Source organism: Sceloporus occidentalis, unplaced genomic scaffold (genome assembly GCF_023333645.1).
Source record: "Sceloporus occidentalis isolate IW3139 unplaced genomic scaffold, rSceOcc1.0.p SCAF_2, whole genome shotgun sequence".
Taxonomy (NCBI): domain Eukaryota; kingdom Metazoa; phylum Chordata; class Lepidosauria; order Squamata; family Phrynosomatidae; genus Sceloporus; species Sceloporus occidentalis.
In genome coordinates this window covers 229,278,887-229,306,100 of record NW_028316982.1, presented here as the reverse complement: position 1 = coordinate 229,306,100, position 27,214 = coordinate 229,278,887, and the positions used below count along the sequence as shown (strand labels likewise).

General features: G+C 36.7%; 1 protein-coding gene across 4 annotated transcripts in view; it reads right to left on the bottom strand.

Annotated features, from left to right (window-relative positions):
• The window catches only part of CBLB (Cbl proto-oncogene B), a 130,983-nt gene that overhangs the window by 11,785 nt on the left and 91,984 nt on the right, over window positions 1–27,214 (bottom strand). For 3 of the 4 annotated variants that reach the window (XM_089512349.1, XM_089512352.1, XM_089512350.1), the window contains exons 5-14: window positions 25,063–25,219; window positions 22,432–22,553; window positions 20,521–20,658; window positions 19,828–19,915; window positions 17,946–18,077; window positions 12,500–12,703; window positions 9,619–9,804; window positions 7,014–7,382; window positions 6,207–6,301; window positions 737–877 (exon numbers count right to left, since the gene is read on the bottom strand). In XM_089512349.1, coding sequence (XP_089368475.1) covers window positions 737–877; window positions 6,207–6,301; window positions 7,014–7,382; window positions 9,619–9,804; window positions 12,500–12,703; window positions 17,946–18,077; window positions 19,828–19,915; window positions 20,521–20,658; window positions 22,432–22,553; window positions 25,063–25,219 — 1,632 coding nt within the window. The remainder of the gene's footprint in view (window positions 1–736; window positions 878–6,206; window positions 6,302–7,013; window positions 7,383–9,618; window positions 9,805–12,499; window positions 12,704–17,945; window positions 18,078–19,827; window positions 19,916–20,520; window positions 20,659–22,431; window positions 22,554–25,062; window positions 25,220–27,214) is intronic. The other variant, XM_089512353.1, reaches the window with a different exon arrangement.

Below are 27,214 nucleotides of genomic sequence, written 5' to 3'. Positions count from 1 at the left end.
CAGAAATCCTCACACAAAGTATGAACTGTTAGAAAAAGATTTGACAAAACTCTGTAATATATATAAAGCTATTCTACTGTGTAACCAACAAAATAAAATGAGATGCTTTCACAATAAGACAAAGTCTATCTCCCTACATCTAGCTCTAAGCACACAGACCTGTTTATGACCTAATTATCCAATCAGAAATAATCTGCATTTGTTATTATCACATATATTTCTAAAAGGTGAGATTCTATGTAGATAAATAATTAAATTGCGTTTACTAAAAGCTAAAGCAGATACTTGAATTAAACTTTCTGATTCACAACAAACACCCTTGACATGCAGTGTTTATTTTTAAAAAGAGGGGGTTAAAATAAAATAGAGGATAAAATGTACAAGATTACCCCTGAAGGAGAGTTACACTAACCACTTACTATTGTATTGTTGTTGTTTTTATTTAGTATGAAAGCAGTAGCTATGGTCCCCTTAAGCTGAAGTACTCCATCAATATAATTAAAACCTGTTATACAATTATGCTAAAGTATAAAATCTACATTGGTATGAAACATTTATTAAGCCAACTAAAAGAGGACAGAAATTGACACAAGCTTTCAAAACCTTTAGATCTTTTTATCAGGCAAGATGCTGCAAAATGACATTCTGAATGGTACCTGCATGGTTTTAGTAATGTGGAAGGAACAGTTTGTAAGACATTGACATCACCCTGATTGGTGTCTTGAAATAACCTTACCGAATATGAGGCTTTATATTATGACAATGAGGTGACTGTGAGGTCAAAGAAACAGGATGGGATGAAGGAATCTTGTATTCATCTTCTTCTACATTTTCCCTTGGTTTTTCAGGGAGAGAATTTATAACAGGAACAGACGACCTCAAGAAAAAAGTATATCAAACCCTGATAAGTCTTCTTAGTTAGAGTAAGTATACATATAACATCACATTTATAGATGGGTCAAATGAAGTCTCCCATTTTATTTTTACAACAAACCCACAATGTGAGGTACGATGACAGTTTGCTCTCCCCTTTCTCCTCCTTTCACAAGGCTCTTCCATTTATCTAATAACTATTCATTTCTCTATCAGACATGCAAAACTGAAACTCCTTGTGCTTCTTCAACTAAGTATTAAGGTTATGAGGCCATCAGACAGTGAAAGTTTTAACACAGTAATTTTCTTCAAAAGAATCTGAATGATACAGTGCAAATGCACCAATATTAAAACACAGGAACATGGCACTGAAGAACTTGATATAAACTTATTTTATAAACCATTAAGCAGTACAACTGTGCATTAGTAAGTTCTATACTCAAAAATGAATACTGTTTTACTGAAATAACAAATAACAAGAACTCATAATTAAAGGTTAAACTATATTTGTGACTGCCATGACAATACACTTTGGAATAAAAGAAACCATGAGGCCAAAAAAGAAAAAGAAAAGAGAGAGGAATGATTCCACCCCACAATCTTCACCTGGGGGGGGGGGGGTGGAGAGAGAGAGAATTTAAGAATTTGAAATAAAAGTTTTATTATTTCTCTGCCACTTTTATTGGTTTTAATTGTTATGTAATTTTAAATTCTATACTGTTTAATTGTCTTTTAAGGGGGGATATTTTGTATATATGGATGTATTTTAACTTTTGTAAGCCGCTTTGTTTGTTTTTAACAAAAAGTGGGATAGAAATAAAAGTTTTATTTATTATTATTTATAGGAAATTTATGAAAGAATGCCAGAAACAGCTATACAAACGTTCAAAGTGTATTGTTTCAATTCCCCCCCCCCGCTAAAACACAACTATTTAAAAAAAAAATCAATGAAATTACAGACTTAAAAAAACTGGCTGTAGAGGAAATAAGTGCATTAACATAAAATGAAAAAAACTCATGGTATATTTAATGAAATCTGCCCACTTCCACTTTTATTACTTTAGGGATAAACTACATTACATGAAAACGTATGTAAAAATCCCCTTAAAGGTGAAAAGTAGCTAGAAGCAACACAAGTTTTGCGTTCCAGAGCAAGAGAAAAGGGAAAAGAGCGGGCGTATTTAATCCTTTATCCAGCAACTGTTTTGCACTCAAAATTTTTCACACACACACACACCCCTCATGTGTGCAAGCTGCCTCAGGTCAGATTTCATTTTCATTTGTCATTCAGTTGCTGATCAAATTGTGAAAGGTAGTATCATCATATGTTCATCTTAGGCACTGTGCTTGTTACATATTTTTAAAAGCAAATGTGGAAGACAGTTCAATATACATTATATAAAACCTGAAGTTCACAAGACCCTATAAGTTACTAATTTCTACAGCTTTAAAAACTAACATTTTAAAAAAATGTGAATCAGAAAACATGTTTTATTGACAGTTATTGGACATAGATCCCCAGTGAAAAATGAAATCAATGAATGTGAAATTTCTGTGATGCAATATTTAACCACCTTCTGCAGAGGGAGCCAAAGGATATCATATAGTTGAAACAAAAAAAGACAAGAGGTTTGTGCCTCTTGTCTGTACCCCACCAAATATACAACAAATAAATAAAAAACAATGACGTAAATAAAACATGTTTCAACTAAATATTCAAGTTTAAACGTTTTGGCAAGATACTAAATAGAATGGCATTAACTGCCCCCGCCCCCACCATCTCCTGCACTTAGCAACTTTTTTCTGATGGACAAACTGGAGAATATGGGGGAAATCAGATGGAATGTTCTTTTTCTTTGTACGCAAACTTCACTTGTTCAAAATGTACTAACCGCATGGTATGAAAATATGTTTGTAAGACTGAGATTATTATTAAAAAATAAAATTAATTCTTTTCCATATTGTGGACCTATACAACACAGAAATCCAATATACAGTTCTGCACATACTGAGCACTACCATATCTATAAGAGGAACTAAGAGATGGAGAGGGACATTATTGTATATCACGCTAATAATACACTTTCTAAGAATTCATTTTTTTCTGGCGCAGAATTAAAATATCTCTTTGGTATAAAGCATACTCACAATTTTGTATGCATAATAGCAAGGCTTTCCAAGTTTTTAAATTTCAAAATCATGCCAAATAGTACAGTTTTATATGCTATATTATTAATGAAGTATTTCATGTTACTATATCAATAAAAATAAGTTTGCTTAATATCAAATAAGTATTGCACATAGAAGTCAATTTTTTACCAGAAAGTCTCTCTGTTGTCTTTTCTGTTCAGTAGAGGACACTTGCTGGATCCTGACTATACGTATGCACAAATATGGGGAGATATATGGTTTAAGCTGTACTGCAGTAACAATACAATTTGATACTGCTTTAACTGCCATGGCTCAGTGCTATGGAATCCTGGATTTGTAGTTTGTTGTGGTGGCACCAGAGCTCTCTCACACAGAAGGCTAAATATTTCACAAAACTACAAAATCTCAGAATTCCATAACATTGAGCCATGGCAGTTAAAGCAGTGTCAAACTCAAGTAGATGCGATGGCCAGAAGTGCCTGGTACCAACTTCGGCTGATACGCCAACTGCATCCCTTCCTGGACCGAAAGGACCTTGAAGCAGTGGTACATGCATTGGTAATCCCTCGTCTTGATTTCTACAATGTGCTTTACATGGGGCTACCTTTGTACCAAGTTCGGAAACTTCAATTGGTGCAAAATGCGGCAGCCAGATTGGTCACCAAAACACCTAGGTCAGACCACATAACACCAGTACTAAAATCTCTTCACTGGCTGCCGATTAGTTTCCGGGTGCAGTAAAAAGTATTGGTCATTACCTTTAAAGCCCTACATGACTTGGGCCTGAGTTACTTGAAGGAACGCCTCTCCCTACACAATCTGCCCGCACTCTCAGAACAATTGGGAAGAACCTCTTGGATTACCCAAAGACTAGACTAAGATCAACTTCCCACAGGGCATTTACTGCTATGGCTCCCAAATTGTGGAATGGCTTGCCGGAGGAGATCTGTCTTATTATCACCTTAGATGCCTTCAAGAAGGCACTCAAGATGGATCTCTTCCGGCGAGCCTATCCCCCTGATCTGCTATAACAATTGTAAGAAGACACTTCGTTCTGAGCATGTATGGGAAGCTAGATGTTGATATTGAATTTTTTATAGGATTGATTTATTGCTGTGTTTTTTTGGATTTTATGTCATATGAATGTATTTTAACTGAATTGTAATTTTAAATTTATTGTTGTACTCCCGCTTCCATCTGCAGGGAGAGGCGGAAAATATACAAATAAAACTATTATTATTATTATTATTATTATTATTATTATTATTCTGCATTATTTCTAGAGTGCAAATCAGACCTTATGTCTGTCCAACCCCCACCTCACTCCCTGTTACCTTATTACCTTTCATACAATTCAGTAGTGGGTTCTGAGAAAGAGTTAATGTAAGGCAGACAGTCCAGTGTGAGGAATGTATTCTGGGGGCTGTCCAACCTTGTTTAAATATAATCGATGAAAACCAAATTAGACCAACAAGGCTAGATCCACTGAATCAATGGGAACTTGTCAAGTCAATACTACAGTTGGCCCTCCATTTTTGCAAGGGATCTGTTCCAGATGCCCCCCCCCCGCAAAAATGGAAACTTGCCAATATTCAAGCCCTATAGGCTTGAATGGAGTGTGTGCCTGCGAACACACCCTATTCATATTTACAGAGGTCGCTCTTCCGTAAATATTCAAGATCACGGACCGCAAGAAAGGAGGGGTGGTTGTATTTCTTTGACTCAGTGGGTCTACTGTAACCATGCCGACTATTGCATCTGAACAGATTACATAGTCAGAGAATTTTCAAAGTACACTAACTTCTGACCAGAAGGGGTGGGGCTTCCACCCAGAAGGGCCATGCACCACCCTTCCTTGTCACAGCTCGGTTTACCGCGGGACAACCAGACTGCGGCAAGGAGCCGGGGCGGCCATACACGCCTTCCTGCCCCTCCCTGTTATGGCTTGCCGCATGCCCTCTGACACAGCTTTGTGTGCCAGAAAGGGCACAGGTGCCCCAGGTTCCAACACAGATTTATGACCACTCTAAAAACTACAGTTAAGTAGACAATCTGTGCTTCTTTGTTATCCCTGACTCACACAAATACTAGTAACCATAGGAAATAGGAGTGTCCTGTAAGACATGAAAACAGCATGGCTCTCCAAAAATCAGCACCAGCCCCTGGACCTCACATCTATTCTGTGGTGGGATGAATGTCAAAGGCTGTGACCATGTAGCCATTCTACAAATGTCATCCAAAGGCACCACCCTGAAAAAGGCAGATAATACAGTCATGGCCCTTGTGGAATGGCTGTGCATATGTTCTGGTTGGTCTCTCTTGGCCATTTTGTGGGCCAGATGAATAGTGGAAACTATCCACTTTGAGAAGCATGGCAAACAAACAGGCAGTCCTTTCTTCCCCAAGGGAAACCAACAAAAAGCCTGTAGCAATTGTGGAAACCCGCAGTTATGTCTACATAAAAGTCTAGAACCCTTCTGAAATCAAGGAAAAGAAGGGGCCACTCTAACTCTGAGGTTGAGTTCTGCATCAATTCAGGCAATATAATGTCCTGACAGAGGTGAAAAGCTGGCATTATTTTTGATAGAAAGAAAATGTCCAGTCTAAGGATGACCTTGTCCCTGTAGAGGTCTGCCCTTAAAGCACAATATTCTCCTTCCATTTGGGCTGATACAATAGCTACCAAGAAGGCTGTCTTCCAGGTGACGAGACAGGGAGGATAGTAGTAGTTCAAAAGGTTTCTTTGAGAGTTGTGAGAGGACTAACTCCAAGTTCCACTGAGATGCGGGCTCTACTAACTTGCTTATTTCATATAGCTTGATGAGTGGAAGGGTGGGTAGCTATGACAACGGTCTACAAATTTTACTCACATTCCACCACATTTAAAATATTATTTTACAACAGTTTGCATGCCTCACCAATTCTAAGTTTTGAACCTGAATTACCAGTCAACAGGATTCAAAGAAATCAGAGCACATTAACTTCCACATAGTATTTCTCCAACAAGGTTTTATCTAATTTTCTTGTAAAATATATAAAAGGCAATGCTTAATTCTTTTTGAAACCATTTAAAATCATTGTAGTATTGTAGCTTTTAAGAGTATTATCAGACCTGATGAAGCTGACCCAAATTTTCCTCCCAGTTTATGTTGTCAACATGTTAAATTTTAAATTAAACTCACTTCATATTCAGCATGACTGAGGCAACTGGAGGAGGGGGTGAAAGTCGAGGTGGAACATCATATTCCTCATTACCTAGATGGCCATTTGAAAATAGCTGCAAGAGATGGATTTCGCTGTGTTATACCTTTCCAACAATGTGTAAGCATTATTTTCTGCATTCCCTAAGACCTTTCCCCTCTACAGCTGCTAAATATTTACTTTGCATAAGTTCCTAAATCAATACAAACCTAAGAAATTGTGTTGTAATTCTAATGCCCAAACGCTTTACACAGAGACATAATGTTATACAGGGTATCTGAAAATTATCTTTACAATCTGAATTCTATATCCAATTGAAAATGTAAAGATAATTTTTGGACAACATGTATATTTATTCTGGCATGTTGTTTCTGGCAATAATTAAATAAACCTTTTTTTTTTTTTAAAGAAACAATGAAATATATGGAGAATCATAAAATGAGTGAAACAGAAATTAACAGAAACAGCAAGCTATTGTAAGAATGATAATTTGATACCTACCATGAATGAACATTCTAGGAAGGCTGGAGGAACAATCCACAACTTTAAGAGTTTAGTAAGTTTAGAGAGACATTCTTCTTTTGCAAGATTTTGGACTGCATAATCTTCAAATTAAACTAACAGTTGTGGAACTTTTAAAAAGAACATTTTAATAATCTGTTAATTATTTCCAGCATTTTAATTATTAACTTCAGAAGGAAAGGAAAGGAAATTTTAGAAAGTACTTGATTTAGCCAGAAACTGTTAAATAAAATTAAGCTTAATGGATTGCACTGCAGGTTACTTACCATGGCACTTTCTAGAGGCAAATCATGACGTCTGTGTTTTCGCAGGAATATTGGATCAGATCCCATTCGACAATGCCTTCCATTCATATTTGAACTTGCAGTGAGTCCAGGTTTGGGAGAACCATCACTTCCAGCTATTCGACATCCCACTATTTGATTAGTCCCACAAACCTCTCTGGGACACCAGGCTTCAAGTGGCATAGGCTGGTCTCTGGAAGGCACACTTTCAGGATGATGTAAGTGTCTATTTAACCTGTTATCTGGTGGAATGGGAGGAGGCCTTTCTGGTGGTGGCGGAGGAGGATCCCGTATAGGAGGTGGTGGTGCAGGAAGAGGCTTGTCTTGTTTCCTCATCATGCATGGAGAAGACTAGGTATGCAATATAAGGCAACACGTCTTTAAGTACATATGTCACAAATTAGATTTATTTGAACTCATTATACTGAGATCTTTTCAGAAAAAAATAAAACAAAGCAGGCTTTTAATGCACTGGAGAACAATTTTAAAGGGCTTATTTAAAAATGAGTTAAATAATGACTGAAAGATGCACAACAAAAGACCTTGACCACAAGTACTTGTCAAGGGATACTCTACATCTATGACATTTATTGAAGAAAAAAACCCCACACATCATTGCCCATCTGGTAAAATGACTAGGAGAGTATAAAGCAATTAAATTTGATCCAACATTTCCATCAAACAGCAGCAATATTACACACACACACACACACACACACACACACACACACACTGGGTAATGTGTTATAAAGAATTTGGCCTGAATGTCAATGAGAAATTGCAGTAGTGTATATCAGTTTTCCAGTATATTGCATCACACTCATCATCTCAATTAAAGGCCAGGCCTCACCAACAATAGCGACCCTTCGGTGCCAGTTTAAATGACAGTTAATTAAAATTATTATAGCAACGAGGAAACATTTTATGTACTTTGGTTGTTTAAGCATTGTGCAACTAGAATTAAAACTAATTTGTAAATAGAACTGTCAAGTCTGTTTTTAAAACATTGACAAAAGTAAATTGTGTGTTTTCACTGGGCAACCAAAAACATGGAGCTTCACTAATTGAGTTTTCAAAGTATGACTTTAACATTCAATTAAAAATCTATTTTAATACTACAGAGGTCTTCCACTGAAATTTATATACTGGGATGTACTATTTTGCATATAATAGTACATAAAAAGATTTATGAAATCAAACTTTCTGCTCTTAAAGGACATTGACTCTTCGCTTCAAGCACAAACAGATCCTGCAGTTTTCCTTTTACGTAATTATAAATCATGTGCCCAAATCATTGCCATCTCAACTGCTATGATATATGCATAACTTATACTTGCAACATTTTGAAAAGGAGGATAAACTACATTCTGGAAAATCTCCATAATTCATACACATGACAAATAATAACATATTGACAGTATGGTGCTTCTTCATTTGCACAGTTATGGAATGGTGGTGTATATAAAACTTATGGTTTTGTTATTTTTAAGTGGTAGCAAAGCATAACACCTGGCTAAAATACCCTAAAGACACCAATGCCCTCTAATCTTGGAAACTAAGCAGAGTCAGCCTGGCTATTATTTGACTGGAAGACCAGCAAGAAACCATGTGATGTAGGCCATTATGCATTTATTTTACATAAACCTAACTTGTTAGATTGGCTCTCTGTGATCTGAGATCTTCAGATATAAATGGGAAAGAAATACTTTAGCAAATAAAATAAACAACATGCACACAGGAATATTCATTGTGACCCATGATTCTACAGAGGCAGAATACTACATTGGTGAATATAACATGGGAAATAAAGGAGAACAAATTGATTGGATGATGGTTGATAAAATGGGAAAAAAGCAGAGAAGGCCAAGAAACAGTAGCTGACTTTGAAGGGAAATTACAATACCAAAGCATAGCATCCAAACAAGAAAAATAAAGAAGAGGTCAACCATCAGACAATAAGAAACAGTGTGACTGAACAGTGACTAGAACCAATACCCAAAGGGAATACAGAGGCAATTGCTACGGATCTACTAACAGCAATATTGAACTTCAAGGTCTCTGGGTTATTTGTATTTGATTTGCATTGTGAAGTTTAGTACTTCATGAAAGTTCTTTGTTGCTAAAAATCTAAAAGATAAAAATAGATACATTTAGACCAAACCAGAAGCAGGGACGTAGCCAGGATTTTGGGAAAGGGGGGGGGGGGTCCAGACTAAGTGCCACCATTATAATGGGGCTTGGGTGCGGCAGCGTAGCAGCACACACCATTAATTTTATCTAATGGAAGGGGGGGGGGGTCCGGACCCCAAGAACCCCCCCCCCTTGGCTACATCCCTGCCAGAAGGATAATTAATCTGTTCCTCTTCATCCTTATTACAGAACTCAATCTATTGCCTCACTGTTCTGTTCCATAGATACATTGTAGCCTGCTCCTAACATTTATTTGTGAGAAGGGCTAATGTGCAAATGAGAGCATGATAATCTCTTAGTGTCCCCAGTGCTGTAGGCATCACACGTATGAACATTTTGAATCTTATCTCAGAAGAGAATGTTAAAAATGGAAATGGCATTCCTATATTGGACTTACCTTTGGTGAACTAGCAGGGCTGGCACAAGGAGATCGAGCAACTCCCTTCTGAATTAGGTCTAGTCGAGGAGGCACTGGTGGGAGGCTAAGATGAGGCCCTTGCAGGGGATCAGGAAGAGGTTTTCTTCTTTGAGCAAGTGGAGAAGATCCTGGGGATGTCACAGGGGAATTCTGTCTTTCATTACACTGCAATGTAAAGTATTCATAAGGGCTACAAATATGTAATTTTCATGGGTTAATGAGAATCCAAGATTGCAAGTTCTGATTCAAGACCCTATCAGCTGTGACAGAGAACATTTTTTACTATGGAAAGAAGTCATAGTTTACTTATGTTTTTAAAACTGGAAAAATAAACTTATGTTAGTATCAGTATAACTTGAAAAATAAGCTTATGTTACTATTATTTTATATATTATTATATATTATATTATACATATTCCTTGATGTTACTCCTACTGAAACCTAAAACACATCACAGAATCTGCTAGAGCATTCTTTGGCCTGTTACAGACTGCCAAAATAAAGCTGCTTTGGGTCTCTTTGGAGGTATGCTGTTTAAATGATGCATGCACCCTAAGAATCCGGAAGCTGCACCAAAGCTGCACTCCAGTGCTTAGGAATGGAGTGTGGCTTTGGCGCGACCTCCAGACTCTTAGGACCCATGCATCATTTAAATAGCATACTTCGAAAGAGACCCAAAGTAGCTTTATTTTGGCAGTCTGTAACAGGCCTTTGAATATCTACAGAACCCTCCTGTCCATATCACCTTGAAGTTATGTAGATACCACGGAACTTTTGTTCTCCACTTAGTCTGTACTTAAAGCATGCCAACTAAATGTTCTCTACCCCACCCCGAGCTCTCAAACTACATATGAAAAACTAGTATTGTTCTTATTACTTAGTAGTTTGCTGTCACAGTAAAGGACCCCTCCTCTGAACAATCAATAATTGAACAATCAGTCTGCAATTTATTCTGTGGCCACTACAGTAATGCATAATTGGGGAGAATTTAACCTTTCTAGTTAGGTTTAGGCTTTTTAAAATAAATCTTAAGGTATTAATTTACAGAGTAGCTGACTAATTCTGAGTTGTTCACTAGAAAATAATAATTAGGATTGTTATGTCCAAATTAAGTTTCCATTCAAATGATTGAAAGCAATCATTTCAACTACGTATTACATTAAATGCACTTCTAACAGATAACAGGTATGACAGACTATTCAAGATAGGTTAGGCTCTAATTTGTGAGTGAACACGCACCAAATCTGCACATTTTCAATTCAAAATTTCAATTCAATTCTGATAGCTTTTAGGGCTGAAGGGCGAGGTATAAGTACTCTAATAAATAAATAACTAAATAAATATAAAATGTGCTTTTTCCAGGTTTAAAGTACAACCAGTAATAGTTCTTTTTTTAAATAAAGAAATTTGGAAATGTGAATCACTCTTTGGCTCACAGCTCCACATATTTTTGGGAGAATATTTTATTACATATCAGAAACAATGTTGTTTCTGCAACAAGTAGCAAAAGCCCCCCCCCCCCCCCCCCATTACCATAGTGCTGGAACAGTTTTATTATGAGAAAAAGTTTGGAAACCATGGGCCTTCCTACTCAGAAAAAACCCAGAACATAACCAGGGATGATATGAGGTAAATAACATTGCACACATTGTGGAGAATAGGAATAATTTTTTCTTCCTTTTTCATAAAACTATAATCAAGGGTCATCCAATGGCATAACGGGAGAGTCAGGCCAGGAACATTTCTCTGTGAAATACAATCTTATACAGTGCATAATTAAACCATGGAATTTCTAACTGCAAGGTATAGTAATGACCACCAAGATGGATGACCTAAATAGAAGGCTAGATAAATTCATAGAGATTAGACTATCAGTGGAATCTAAAAGGTACTACGTTACTTTTGGTATGAGAGGTAGTATGCCTCTGATATGAAATGCTAGGGATTATGCTTCTGAGGAGAGGAGTTTGGAGAACTTGAGACACAGCCAGTCAATCACAGGTCATGGAATGTAAGGGGTAGGGGTAGGGATGAAAGGATATCAATGTTTATCAAAAAGTCAGATAGGGCCAGGTAGAAATAGAGACAGGAACGGTTAGGAAGAAAGGAATTTAAAAGATCTGAATAAAGCCTGAGAGAATCTGAGAGTGACAAGAGTTTAGGGAGTTCAAGTTTTAAATTGCTTGTTACATAATAAAACTTTACTGGTTTTATTTTATGTCTGTTATGATTTAGTAATTAATAAGGAGGTCCAATCATGCATTATCACACTCAATTAATGATCAACACATCCACCTGTGCATTTTATGTGTGATAGTGAGGCCCCAAAACCAGTCCCAGAAAGGTGTTTTAACAGCAGAAGGGCAAAGTGATTGGAGCCTTAGCACTAGAACTTGGATAAGGGGCCAATAATACTAGGATAAAGAGGCAATTATATGAAACTAATTGGTAATAAATTCATAGCACATAAGAGAAAGTAGTTCTCTACACAACATGTAAGTTATGGTAGCTGATGGCAAGAGGTAACGTGACACTAGCTTTGAAAGGCTTTATTAGATCTCTAGAAAAATGCCCTTAAAATAAGCCACAACAGCAAAATGAAATACCAGTTGGTATAATGTGGAAAGGCAAAGGTGAAGAGCACTTATTCCATCTTCTGGTTGGTGCTTACAAACAGACTGCTGAATTAAAGTGATTCTTGTTCTTATTTGTCAGGTTCTATCATAATCCATGGACCAAAATGATTTCATATAACACACGCTTGGCACATATTATTATTATTCTTTATTTATATAGCGCTGTACATAAAAACAATAAATATAAAAAGTAAACCTGTTAATGTTTGAATAGAAATATGCACCTTTCGCACAGATGCCAGTCGATTCATCATTAAAGATTCTTCTCTGTCATCATCATCATCCAAGTCAAGCATGGGTATACCAAAACTATCCATAATGCTGCAGCACCTTGTGTTTTCATCCCTGGGATCAAAGGGGTCTACAATTATGGGTTCCGTCCCTTTGATTTCACAGCGGCAGAAAGGACATCCTTGACCGTCAGACTCCTGTGTGATAAAAACAGGTCTTTTAAATTACTGAGCACAATTTTATTTCTAGGTATATTTGAATCTGTAAAAGATCTAAAGGAAATATTCTAACATTGCACCAGACAAAATATTCTTTAAAATCATATTGAAAGTAAAAATGAAAATATAAGAAAACCCATTTGAATACATATATTATTTAAATATAGTTTGCCTTGGTTCTTCCTGGCATCTTTACAACACTGTGCATAAAGGGAACATTTTCTATTTAGAAGAATTCAAAGAAAATAGGTCAAGAACTTTTGATATGAGGATATCCTTGGGGCAGCCATAAGTTAGGAATGACTTGAAAAGCACACAACTTTATTCAAAGCTCTTGTGGCGATGAAGCAACAGCTCTCTTCTTCCTTGAGCCCTCTAAGCAGTATTAGAATGCAAGGAGAAGATGTAGTACAGCATTTCCGCAATTAATCTGCAATTCATTTGAATAAGTAACAGCACACACTTAAGTCTTTGTCTTCTTACCCACACCCAAGCAAGTGAGATAAGACTTATCTTCAAAGAGAGGCATAATGTCACACAGCATTTTATGAAAGGTTCAACTGAGTTGCAGAAACACTTGCTTTTTCTTGATTTCTGACTACCTTAGTGGAGACGAAGAAAATCCTTGCTTTCTATGATAGCCTTCTACACTTTGCCTAGAGAAATATGAGATTGCACTCCTCTTGAAAGAACATGTTGTAACTTTGACCCTCTGAAGTCTGAGGAATCTGACACAGAGGAGCTGGATTGTAGGGAGTTTCTGGTTCTAGAGATAATGTTCCTCTCCTAAATTTAAGCTGCTGATTTAGCCTGCGAGTATTCTAACATCCATATGTCACTGGAGGCTCTGGCAGACTCCACTGCTGAGAGTGCTTTATACCAGCTTTAGGTGGTCTGATAGCTATCACCTTTCTTGGACAGAGACAACCTAGCCACAATAGTTCCTGTGCTAGTAATTTCCCAATTAGTCTACAACATGCTCCCTTGAAGGCAACTCAGAAATAGCAGCTAGTGTAAAATATACTAACTAGACTGTTCAACAGAACATTGTATAGAAATCATGTAACACTGGCCTGAAAAGAGTTCAATTGGCTTCCAGTATATATATATATATTATTTGAGTTGGGAACATGCTATGTGAGGGAAAGCTTCTCCCTATATATACCTGTCTGAGAATGGGTCTGCATTTCTTTGTCCCACCAGGCAAAGACATAGAAAAGAGACTTTTTTGCTCTGGCACCCAGTTGTGGAACAAGTTCTCCTCAGAGGTCTAATTGGGCATCCAAATAAAAACATAGCTTGTTACTAAATACTTTCATTCAAATCTGCACATGTGTATGGTTTAAGTTGCCTTAAATCTGTCTCAACTGGTTTTAAACAATCTTCTTTAAACTCATCAAAAGTTTAATATGCATTTAGTTTGCTTACATTATTTTTACTTGTTTAAATTGCTTTAAAATGGCTAAATTTATTTTACTGTATGTTAATCTGAGATTTCATGATATTGGGCAGGACATACATTTTATTAAATATTAATTTATACTTGCCAATTGCCTAAACCTGATAAAGGAAGCTACATACAGGAGGATTTTCAAGGTTCTTTCTGACCTCAGTAGCTAAACAAAGTATGTGGTGTTGCAATCCCATTTGCACAAGTGAGGTCTTCCCCCTGACAAAGTATGGAGTTTTTCATGCATAGGGGATGCTTCCAAAGCAAAGCCTAAAGCCACAAGACAAGTTGCACCCTAACTCTCACTTTGTGCTAAGGGCAGACACAGGCCAGATTAACAGATATGGTTGCTACTGGCAACCTTGTCAATGTGTTTGTAGATTCCTGCCTCATGTTTTAAAATTACCCTTGACTCTATATAAATGTGTGCAGGGATTTTTTTTTTAAAAAATGCTACATTGTTACATACACATAGAATTAATCATATAATAATTCATAATATTAAATATAATAAGATAATATAAAATATAATACGTCACAATAATATACAAAAGTGAAAGAAATCACTATTTTACAGAATAAAATCCTTTGAATTAACTAATATATTTCTTTAAGCATTTATTTGTATTTTTCTTTTTCCCTATGACCCCGCAAAAAAAACCCTCAAATCTTTCCTATATCAAAGAAAATTGTATAAATAAAACTGACGTTCAGTTAAAAAATACTCAAAATCAGAATTCACTGAAGATTTGGCATAGCTTATTTTATTAAGCAACACAGATGTTTCACTATGAGCAAAAAGCACAGGCAATTCCTCTTTAGGCATGTCTAATGAGCCATTATGACAGCAATTAAACTCTAACCACTGGCAAGTAGCAACTGACACTGCTACAGTATGTTCCTTTCATCGACACATTAATTGTACAAAAGTTAAATTTGCAATGAAGTTTGATTAAACAGAAAATGTGACTGCTAATGGAAGAAAAAGCCCAACACTCAATTTTTCATTACAGTTCATTTGGTAAAGGGTTACACTTTGGATTGGAAAAAAAAAATAGCGTTTTGCTTGGGCCAGATTCTTTCTCTCCACTGACACATAGAAAAAGATAGTACTGTATGCAATTAACTGCATATTTTCTTCCATGGTTGTTTTTACAGCTGTTCCTCAAAAAGACCCCATAGAGCACGCAGTCCCTACTGTTGAAAGGAAGAAGAGACTTTTTTTTAAAAAAAAAAAATACCCATTATTTCTATGATTTTTCTCATCATGCAAGTACCTAATTCCTCTGATTGCAACAGGGAATGGAAAGGATATGTTCATAGTACAGTCAGCCCTTCTTATACACGGATTTCTTATACAGTACATGGATTCAAGCATCCACGGTTTGAAAATGTTAAAAAAAAAGTATAAATTTCAAATATCAAACCTTGATTTTCCATTTTTTAAGGGACACCATTTTGCTATATCATTATATTTAATGAGACTTGAGCATCCACAGATTTTGTTATACACGGGGGGGGGGGGGGGGTGTTGGAATCAAACCCCAGCATATAACAAGGGTCCGCTGTACATGAATGCAAATTTTTGTCTAGGCCTAGACCTTTATTGCTTGCTGAATTATAAATGAATTCCTAGGAGTACTGATTCCCTTATCTGGGGATATCTTTTCTCTCTCAATACCGAAACCACACATCCTTTCTCCTTGTTGTTATTAGCTGCCCTCGAGTCAGTTCCGACCCATGGCCACACTGTGGATGAGATATCTCCAAGAATCCCTATCCTCCACTGCCTTGCCCAGATCCTGCAAGCTCCTGCCCATAACCCCCCTGAGTCTATAAATCTGGCTTGTGGTCTTCCTCTCTTTCTTCTACCCCCTAACTTTCCTAGCATTATTGTTTTTTCTAGTGACCACTGCCTTCTCATTATGTGGTCAAAGTACGATAGTCTCAAATTGATCATCTTAGCTTCAAAGGAAGAGACCTGGTCAGATCTGTTCAAGAACCCATTTGCTTTCTTGGCTGTCCATGGTATCCTAAGTACTCCAGCACCACATTTCAAATGAACTGATTTTCTTTCTGCTTGCTTCTGTTACTGTCTAGCTCTCACATCCGTACATGATAATTGGGAATACAATGGCCTGAATGATTGTGACTTTCATGCTCAGTTGTATGTCTTTGCTCTTCAGTACCTTTTCCAGTTCTTTCATAGCTGCCCTTCCCATTCCCAGTCTTCTTCTTATTTCCTAACTGCAGTTTCCATTCTGGTCAATGTTTGAACCTAGATATGGGATTTCTTTATTTTAATTTCTTCGCTGTGTAGATTAAATTTGTGTATTTCTTCTGTGGTCATTATTTTTGCTTTTTTTATGTTCAGCATAAGACTGCACTTTCATCTTTGACCTTCCTTATTAACTGCTTCAATTCCTGAATGTTTTCTGCTAGTGTTTTGGTGTTGTCCACGTATCTTAGGTTGTTAATGTTGCTTCTTCCTATCTTCACTCTTCCTTTTTCTGATTCTAATTCTTCTTTTCTTATGATGTTTTCAGCATATAAGTAAAACAAGTAAGGTGATAGTATGCAGCCTTGCTTGACTCCTTTGCCTATTGGGAACCACTCTGTTTCCCCAAATTCTGTTCTGACAGTGGCTTCCTGTCCTTGGTACAAATTCCTCAACAGGACTATCAGATATAGTGGCACACCCATGTCTTTCAGTGTATTTCAATTTTTGATCTGTACAATCAAATGCTTTGCTGTAGTCTATGAAAAACATGCTGATTCTTTTTTGGAAATATTTGGTGTAGTCCATTAGCCATCCCATGTTTGCAGTGTGGTTCCTAGTGCCCCTTCATTTTCTGAATCCTGCTTGCACCTCTGGAATTTCTCTCTCTGTATGTTTGGAGTCTATGCTGCAGAATTTTGAGCATATGAGATTAGTGTCCTATAGTTGCTGCAGTCTTTTGTATCTCCTTTCTTTTGGATTGGTATGTATATCGAGCATTTCCAGTCTGGTGGCCACTGCTTTGTTTTCCATATTTGTTGGCATATTTCAGTTAGCATTAAAGTTGCAGTTCAATTGGGACATCATCTGTTCCTGGTGATTTATTTTTTCCCATTTCCTTTATTGCAGATTCCACTTCACTTCTTAGAATTTAGGGTTCATCTTCATATGGTTCCTCATTCCAAGTATCATTCATTCCCTCATCTCTTTTGTATAACCCTTCTGTGTATTGCCTCCAGCATCCTTTTATTTCTTCTTGTTCCGGTGTTATATTCTTTTTTTCTCCATAGAGCATCCCTGCCCTTGGTTTGAACTTGTGCTTTAATTTCTTGGATTTCTACCCATTCCTAATTTATAAAGTGTTCTTGAAGAATGCAGGCATATAAAATATTGCCTATTTAGCTATCCATACTCCCTGCCCTGCTATCCACAACTATTTGCTTATTATTAAAGGAAGTATTCATCCTTCTAATTCACATGGCTGAGCATCCATAATCAAACAGCATTTGTGTTAATAATTCTCAGTAGCTTGTACTTAGCTCATGAATCTAGACAACAACCTAAGGGAGTCTGCATTTATCTTCCAATTTAAGAAAAAATTGCAAAAGTAGGGGCAAAAGACACCAGTAAAATAAATATAGCAAAAATAATTATTGTTTTTGTTTGTTTGTTTATATCCTTCTTTCCTCCTAGTACAGAATCTCAAATCTTATGTATTAACTGTGACAATGTACATATATATTAGTTTTTGTTTTAAAGGAAAGACAACCTACCTGCCATGCTGTAAGGCAAGATGTGCACATCAGATGCCCACAAGGTTCAATCTTCACATCTTTATCATTTTCAGCACAAATTTTGCAAAGTTGGAATGTGGAACCCATTTCACAGTACAATTCATATTGTTCCTGAAAATGAGACTACTGTAGTTACTAGTCATACCACTATTACAGGGTGTTAAGTTTAATAAATGTAATAAATGTAAGAACTGTTGACAGCCCAGCTTCTGTTTTCTAAGCAATAAAGTACACGACTGGGACCATACATTTTTTGCAAACATTGGCCCTAAACAGACAGGCAGTAAAGTGGGGCTTTGCACGCCTCCAGAATGGCTGGAAGTTGCGTGGAGAGCACATCCGTCCAGGAAAAGCTAGCTGCAAAAGGAGTGGTGAAAAGCTGTTCCTTGCCTGTGGCCTGTTCAGCGGTGCGGCAGCGGTCAGCTTTGAGACCACAGCATCTAGTTGCTGTGATCCCACATCAATTGGGATCTGACCAATGCTGGAGCGGCCACACTCCAAGCGGCTGGTCTGCATTACCCCACTGATGTGGTAAAACATGACATAAAGCTCTTTTATATGCAGTTCCGTACATCTACTATACACAGGGGAAAAAAAACATTGCTAACAAAGTCTTGGGTTATGAAGATAAAAGAAATAAGTAAGGATTAAACTCTTATGGCCTACATGGTCTACTTCATTAGAAGTATCCTCATTTACAGATACATACAGTAAAGTACATACACATATGGCAGGACTGTGAGCAGTGAGATCAAATGGAATTCTAGTGTTCATTTCTTCCTATATATCAAGGTGAAGTAAAGTAAAGACTCAGAACTAAATTACTTTTCTGAAAATTTTCAAACTAATTTACATTTTACTCCTCTCACAAAATCTTGCCTTTGAGTTCTGCTCTTCCTTAATTACAACGCCTATCTTTTCAGCATGTAAAATATGAATCAAAGATGTTTAATGAGTGATAGTATCCCAACACAATATATGTTTACTTTCAAAGGATTTTATCTCCTGTCTCATTTAACATTTAAAATCTAGGTGCCAGTTTTTTTGTCAGTAATCAACAAAAAATGAAAAAGAGAATATAGTGTACCTTACTGAAAGAAGTACGGAATGATTTTGCGTTGCCCATATTACACAAAGAAGCACCATTACATTAGTTTATTTTGTGCTTCAACAACTTTTCATTAATGGTAAAAATACTTTGCATTCCTTTTCACAATAAGAAGCCAAAAATAATATTAATTAAAATCACATGCAGAACTGCAACCTTAATATTAGAAACTCTACAAGAGAAGTATAGAAAAACAATCCACCCTAATCAAGTTGCCAAAACCACCAATGGCTTGTACAGGGACAGAAGATCACCCCAAGTCTTATCACACAAGATTACTAAAGAAAATCCTAGAACCGTCATTCACTTTGATAAAAATTGTCACAGAATTAGTACTACATTACATTGTTAAAAGTCAAATAAAATGTTAACATTGTTCCAAGCATCCAAGTATTATTTCCAAGTTTTGAAATAAAACAAACTGAAATAGCTAGAAAGTTAATTAAGAGTTTAATTATTCATGATGGCTTGTATGAAAAATTATTAGCATGTTCACTCAATCAGAGCCTTACCGAATAGAGATACTTAATGTACTAAATACTTTTTCAGAGCATCCTTCTAAAAGACCTTTTTCTCCCATTCTTTTTCACCAACCTGGATGATGGCCTATTCCTTTGATATGCAAAGAGTTCTGAATACATTTGAAAAGCACATAGATTTTATGAGTATCTTCTTGAAAATTTTGGATTTAAACGTATTATTTATGTTTTTACTGGTTAATGATTTTATTCCAAATGATAATATACAACATACCTGTGTAACCTTTATGTGATCATGTGGGGTGGGTTCACATAGTCCTGTCAAATCAGGATTATAACTCCGTCCATCTGGGTAGAGATAGCTGGATTACAAATAAACATTGGTTGTTTTAATTCTCACAATTTGTAACTAGAGTCAATGTGTGCATTTCAGTATTCACGATATGATCGAACTGTTAACACCTTTTGGAAACAAAAAGCTAGTGATTTTTAGATGGCTCTGTCTCATGAAACATTTTCCCTCCATGCTACTAAGGTAAGGTGAAAAGACAGTTCCAAATGTTTCACTTCTGATCATTTATTACAGTTCTGCTCATCATTCCAAGAGCAGTATTTATTCCATATTTTAATTGCATGTTATTTAACTGCTGTAATCTGCTTGGTTTCCCTGAGATTAAGCAGATTATTATTATTATTATTATTATTATTATTATTATTATTACTATTATTATTATTATTATTATTTAGCTACTACCAATTGAATCCCACTTTCCAACTCTATTTCCACTTCACTACTGGCTGCACTTAAATTCTACCTCACCTAAATTTAGGGCACAAAAATACTCATTGTTTTCGTGCTTTATACTCTTACTTGAAGAATTATAACTAGATCAACCCCTACCCTTAATTGCACTCCATGCCTCATAGTCAGTGTTCCTATATGTAAAGTAATAAACATTTTACTCACAATCCTTCCCGGCTGCCATCAATCAGAGCTTGAAATAAAGGCTTATTGTGAGGTATAGTCTGTAAAATATTTCCATCGCCAGTGACATATCCAATGGCCCATTGCCCTAGTCGAGTGCAACTTAACCTGAAAATGTAGCTGTAAATCAAAGACACAAAACTATACTTAATGAAGGAAAAGGAGACATTAAGGGATGTATCTGGACCAGGGCTGGGCAACTGTGGCCTTCCACATGTTTTTAGATTATGACTTCCATAACCAAGGTGGTCACATGTCTTTCTACTCTTGTCCGTAAGAAGATAAATCAGACCATACAATAGTTTGTTAATAACCATTTGCGCAGTACAATCAGCCCTCCACATTTGCTTGTTTTGACATCCACAGATTTGATTATAAATTTGATTATTCACAGCCCAACCACACTCGCTGCTCCCCAAAGCCTGAGGCTGCCTTGTGGGCATTCATACAACAGGGACAGTTGCTGCTGCCACCAACCACTTCCCAAAGTCTGAAGTTTCTGTGCACAGAACAACCTCAAACACTGGTGTCACCACTGCTACCAACCCTCTCCTGACATCTGAGGTGCAATATGGATGTGCACGGAACAGCCTCAGTCTTTGGCGGGGAAGCACCAGAGATCGCTGCCATTCTTCCCTTCCAAATTCTGAACTTGTCTTAAGCATATTTGCACAGCAGCTTCAAGTCTTCGGAATGAGATTGGCAGGAGCAGCAGCAAAAGCTGGTGCTCCCCCCTCCCAAAGACCAAGGCTGTTCTGTGGACATTCATACAGCAGACTTCAGCTTCAAAAGGTGGTTGGGGGCAGTGGCAATGATGGCTGGTGCTCCTTCCTCTCAATGTCTGAGGTTGTTCTGAGCATACTCACACAGGAGCCTGAAGCAGAAGATTGCCCACTGCAACTCTATTCATGCGCTTTCCACTTTTGGAGGGATCCTGCGCCCCTGACCCATACAAATGTGGAGTGCCAACTGTACTTTGCACATAAAATTGCTGAGATCCATGATGACTTGGACATTAATGTTGATACAGACACAGTATGTGGAACTTTTGCTCCAGATTATCCAGTCATAATGTATACTTTTCAATTTATACAGCTCAAGGATGTGCACAGGTTACTTGGATAGGTGATAATCACAAAAACAGACCTTAAAATATGAATGAGACATCTTACCACCCACATACATCCTACAGATTTCAATGAGTATTCTCTAGTTGGAATTAAACTTGGATATAGCCCCATTAGAACAGTCTTAGTTGTACAGCTAAACAAACCATGGCTTTGAATTAAGTCAGTATAAGGTCAACATTAAGCATTTTTTTAAGAACAAAAGATAGAATGCAGATCTTTTACAGAATTTATTTAGGGTATATTCCAAACAAGACATCTACAGAGTTTATTTTGTTCTGGGGTCAATAGCATGAAGTGAAGAAAATGAATTGGCGGTGCTCTGAAAACGCAGAGATAGGCTATATAAAAACAAACAAACAAGAACACAGAAATAAGTTAGAAGCACATCAATGAAGTAAAATGTGCTTTTATAATTGTACTTGTACTTATGGGGTGCATAGTTCCTATTAAAAACGTGATCTTTTTAAAAAGCAGTTTGTGGTTTTGCAGGAAAGCTTAAAAATCTGGGAACAACAAATCTATAAGGCTCAACAACTCACCGAAGTCCATATTCATTAAACTTTACTATTTTTCTTAAGTGCATCAGATTTTTTTTTTTTTTGAAAAAAGCATTCTGAGTCAAGCTAGCAAAATAAATAAATAAATGCAACACAAGAATTCGGTTCTTCAATGCCTCAACTATGGTTAATGTGCACATTATAGTAAAATGAATACTCAGGCCAAATGGTGTGTTTCTAATAATATTTCAGTTAAAACATATTACCTTCCAGGTTTAGTGCTGTATTTCTGTAATCGTGCTTTAACTTCATCATAAGTCAGAAATGCCATATATCCAGGATGTGTCACAGCTAAGAAGTTCCAGTTTCTCAATATTGAACTCCAAGGCTAAACAGAAAGTGGGGGGAAAAGTATAGTATTTGTCTCAGCCCTCCTCTGAAGACACAGTCATATACCTGCACTCTTTAGGCTGAAATGCAAGGTTAGTTTGGTGCAATGATCCTGCCTTAATATGGATTAATAAACCAGGGATGAGCACTGTGCCTGCAGATTCCTACCCAATTCCACTATCACCAGTCTTCTTTGTTGTTGTGTGCCTTCAAATAATTTCTGACTTATGGGCACCCTAAAGCAAACCTATCATGAGGTTTTCTTGACAGTATTTGTTCAGAGGGGGTTTGACTTTCCCTTCTTTTGAGGGTGAAAGAGTGTGACTTGTTCAAGGTCACCCAGTGGGTTTTCTTGGCTGAGTGGGGAATTTGAATCCTGGTCTCCAGAATTGTAATTCAATGCTTAAGCTACACCACACTGGCTCACCAGCACTTCTATTATGGTTAATTTAAGCCATACATTAATTTTAAAAAAATCATAACAGGGAATGTGATTTAAACCCACAAAGGTGATGTGTAGCGAAGGAAAGGTTAGTATAATACTCAGTCCTGGCTTAATAAACCATTTGTCAGGAATATTATCTGTAGACTGATGAACAGTGAGTGGTTTATTGTCATCTATCAAGTTTCATTGTGGAGTAAGATTTTAAAATGAGGTTTTTATGCTCCAGATCCAATACTCCAGCCTATCACATGCCAAACTGGCTCCAACTGCAACACATAATAGAGCTATTTTTAAAATATACACTATTAGTATAAAGCTGTCCATGAATAAATTATGCCCCCATGCATATGAGGAAGTAGACTTAAGTCTACGAAAGTTCATAGTACCAACCTATCTCTTTCAGTTAGTGTCAAAGGTGCTACAAAATCCCTTTGCATAGTGATTTTCCAGACTAAGGTCCAAAACACACTGTAGAAATAATCCAGTTTGTGACCATGTAACTGCTTTAGCTCAATACTATGGAATTCTGGGAATTGTAATTTATTGTGGCACCAGAGCTCTCTGACACAGAAGGCTAAATGTCTCACAAAACTGCAATTCCAAGAATTCCCTAGCATTGAACAAGGACAGTTAAAGTGGTCTTAAACTGGATTATTTCTGCAGTTCATTTTGGACCTAACATGGCTATGGAGTTTATCATACTAGGGAGATCCCGAAGAAAAGTGGGATTTAGAGATTTAAAGGGGGGAAAAAACCTACAAATGCGGGAAGTTTATCACATGACGTCACAGTTAAAGTGAAATACTGCAAAGTTAAACTGAATGCAAAGCAGAGAAAACTGGCAGCTTTTTACTTTCGGGACTTCCAGAAAGTAAAAAGCTGACAGTTCCCTCTGCTTTGCATTCAGTTTACCTTTGCATTATTTCACTTTCACTTTGGGGGTCATCCAGTGTGATAAACTTCCTGCATTTGCAGTTTTTTTAAAAAAAAAAAAAATTGAATCTAGTTTAAATCCCATTTTCAATGGGATCTTCCTAGTGATAAACTTCTATGTCATTAAATTATGACCATGAACAATCCCTGTACTAAGAAAGTCATAAAATCCATTTCAGGAGGGGTGAATGTGGGAAGGATACCCATCAAAACCCCGGAAGACAACAGTCAATCTTAAAGTTTTAATCTACTGTACATTTAAACAAAACTCTTAAATTTTCACCCTTTACACATAACATCCCTACTGACTATGAGATCTAACTATACTTAGAGGTAAGTAAGTAATGGATCACAGCAGCCATGCATGTGCCTAAACATGCTATGATCATTTTCTATAGGTATAAAAATTCAAGAATAATAAGCAGGCCCTATTTCAAACTCTTAACCAGATATTTAATATGTCTATCTGCAGCCTGCCCTCAGACTTAAAAAGAGAATATTCTTGTACCCCTGTTTCTCCCGTGTGCTATTTATTCTGAAATGTAGAAAACAAAATATGAATATACTGTCTCTAAGTGCAAGATGAAATGGAATATAATAATGAAGTGTGAAGACAAATACCATTCACTCTTAGAGAGCCTCGGCTTTTATTCCTGATCTGACAACATGAATACACCTTATGGTCCTCCTGAGATTTTTTTTTAACAAAATGCGGCAAAGGTCCTATGTTTTCACCAAGACTATTAACTGCACATGAAAATAAAAGCTTTAGAGTGAGATACAGCAACCATTCCTGAGGAGGACTGGCATCTCAGTCAGTTACATCAAACTAACTTTAAAAATAAAGTGTACACAAAATTTTACAGACCTCTGCCACATGTTTTAAAAAGGATTTAAATAGCCATTTATCAGGGACATTTTACCTATGGATTTTCCACTTTACTAAATATTTTATTAGATTACCTTTTGAGTCTCTCCAGACTTGATAATTCTATTATATTATCTATTATATGTTATGCCAAAGATTATCCTCTCTGAAGAATTTTTATATGATTCAAATGAAATACACTTGGCTGTAAAGCAATACAGAAAAACAAAATTCAATAGTATATTAATTTGAATATGGTACCTGAAATAATCTTGTGAAGATATCAAATTCAAAAATTGAAATGTAGTCATTGCAAGTTAAATCAATGGTAGATTTCAAAGCCATTGCTTCTAATCCAGAACTTATCTGATGTACTTCATGCAGACACTGTCGGAATACCTTCCAAGGCACTATGGTTCTATATTAAGAAAGCAAAATATAGGTTTGGGTTGTTTGAATCACAATTTTATTTTTCATGATGCTGTAGGTTTCTATTGACATTTCTGTATTGATTGGACCTCTTAAAGAACCATATTTTTACTAAAGGGAACATGATAAACACAGATCAAAAATCATCTGGAATTCAACATTCTCATTTATGATCAATGTGGGAAATTGGTGTCAACTGCTTTTAAATTTATTTTATACGTAGGGAAAGGGTTATTACCTTTTTAAAAAATAAAATATATTTTCATTTATGATTTCTGAACTGATTTTGCTTCTGGAGACATTTTGTTTTGCATTCTGTTCATTTACTTCTGGTTTTCAGGCATTTTAGATTTTCTTCATGCTAACCAGAATAGTTTCCCATTTCCATTTTCAGAGTGTGCCACAGTGAAAGAAGCCCAAAGGGAGGGGGATAATTTCAACTGTGTCAGAACCACTGGATTAAACAGTAAGAAATACTAACAGTGAATGTTAGAGTTCACCAGAATCCATTATAGATATATTTTATCTATCAGATGAGAATCCCATGTAGCAAGAAGAAATATTCAATGAGACAGAAAATATTTCCAACCAGTGCAGAAGGTGAACATAGCATGGTCTGTCTGAATATTCCATTTTCAGGCAATGGAGGATGATATCTGTGCAGTGGATCCCTTGCTCTGGATCTTTAACAACAATATACTAAGTGCTCACTAAAGGAAACTGGGCAAGGCAAAGATATTCAAATATAAAGCATTGATACCTTTGAACTCTCTCCCATATTGACACATTACTGTCATCCTCTTACTGAACTCAGGAGGTCCTATAATCCCTCCAATTCAATGCCTCCCTAAAAGGCCATGAGTGACTAAGAAAGAGTTTGGGAGGTTTCACTTCAGGGTACATAAGAAGCTTCTTCTTGTCCTTGATCTGATTAAAAAGAACTTCAAAGTCTCCTCCTCCCTTGCCCTAGATCAGTACTTCTCAAATAGTGAGGCGCGCCTCCCAGGGGGGGCGCGAGGCTCTGTAAAGGGGGGCGCGAGGCTCTGTAAAGGGGGGCGCGAGGCTCCGTAAAGGGGGGCTCGTTTGACCTTGGCAAATACTGTCATATATATAAATGATACTATTTACAATCGTGCTGGGGGCGCGAATTGTTTTCTTCTTCCTAGGGGGGGGGGGGGCATGACAGAAAATAATTGAGAAGCACTGCCCTAGATTAAACAGATTTCTTCTGTGAAAAGAAACCAAAATATTTTCACTTTGGAATGATGGCAAAAAACTATGTAAATTACACATTTCTCTCAGTTGAAATGTTTCTGTGCTTACAATAGCCCTCTACACTCTATACTGGACACACAAGACAGTCTCTATGCAAGAAAATTAATGGACACAGATTTGACATTAGAAATAGCAATACCCCAAAACCAGTTGTAGAACTTTTCAATCTTCTTGTACATACAGCAAAGTATTGACAGGTTGCAGTTTCCTTGAATAAGGAAATTGTAAAGGAAGACAGGAAAGAGAAACAGCTGCATTGAATTATATTCACAAATTCCAGTCCATTATCAGAGGTATTAACAAAGACTACATATGCAGAGGGCCCTTGGGGTTTGATTCTAAAATGCTCTGTGGATACCAAAATCAGTGGATGCCTGTCCCATTAAATAAAAAGGCATAGTAAAATAGTTTCCCTCATATAAATGGCAAAACCAAGGTTTGTTTATCAGAATTTATTTATTTTTTAATATTTTCAAGCTGTGAATCAGTGGATACAGAGGGACAACTGTACAATGGACCCTTCCCATCTGTGGGGTTCAGTTCCACCTGTCCCTACGGCGAATTGGAAAAAAAAGCAGATGACCAAATTCCATATTATTTGAACCTAGGGAAACCGACTTTTGATAAACAGATTTATTGTATCAACATATCAACACTAATTATCCTTGCCAGTCATTTAGGGCAAGGGACATGATTTGTATCTTTCTGG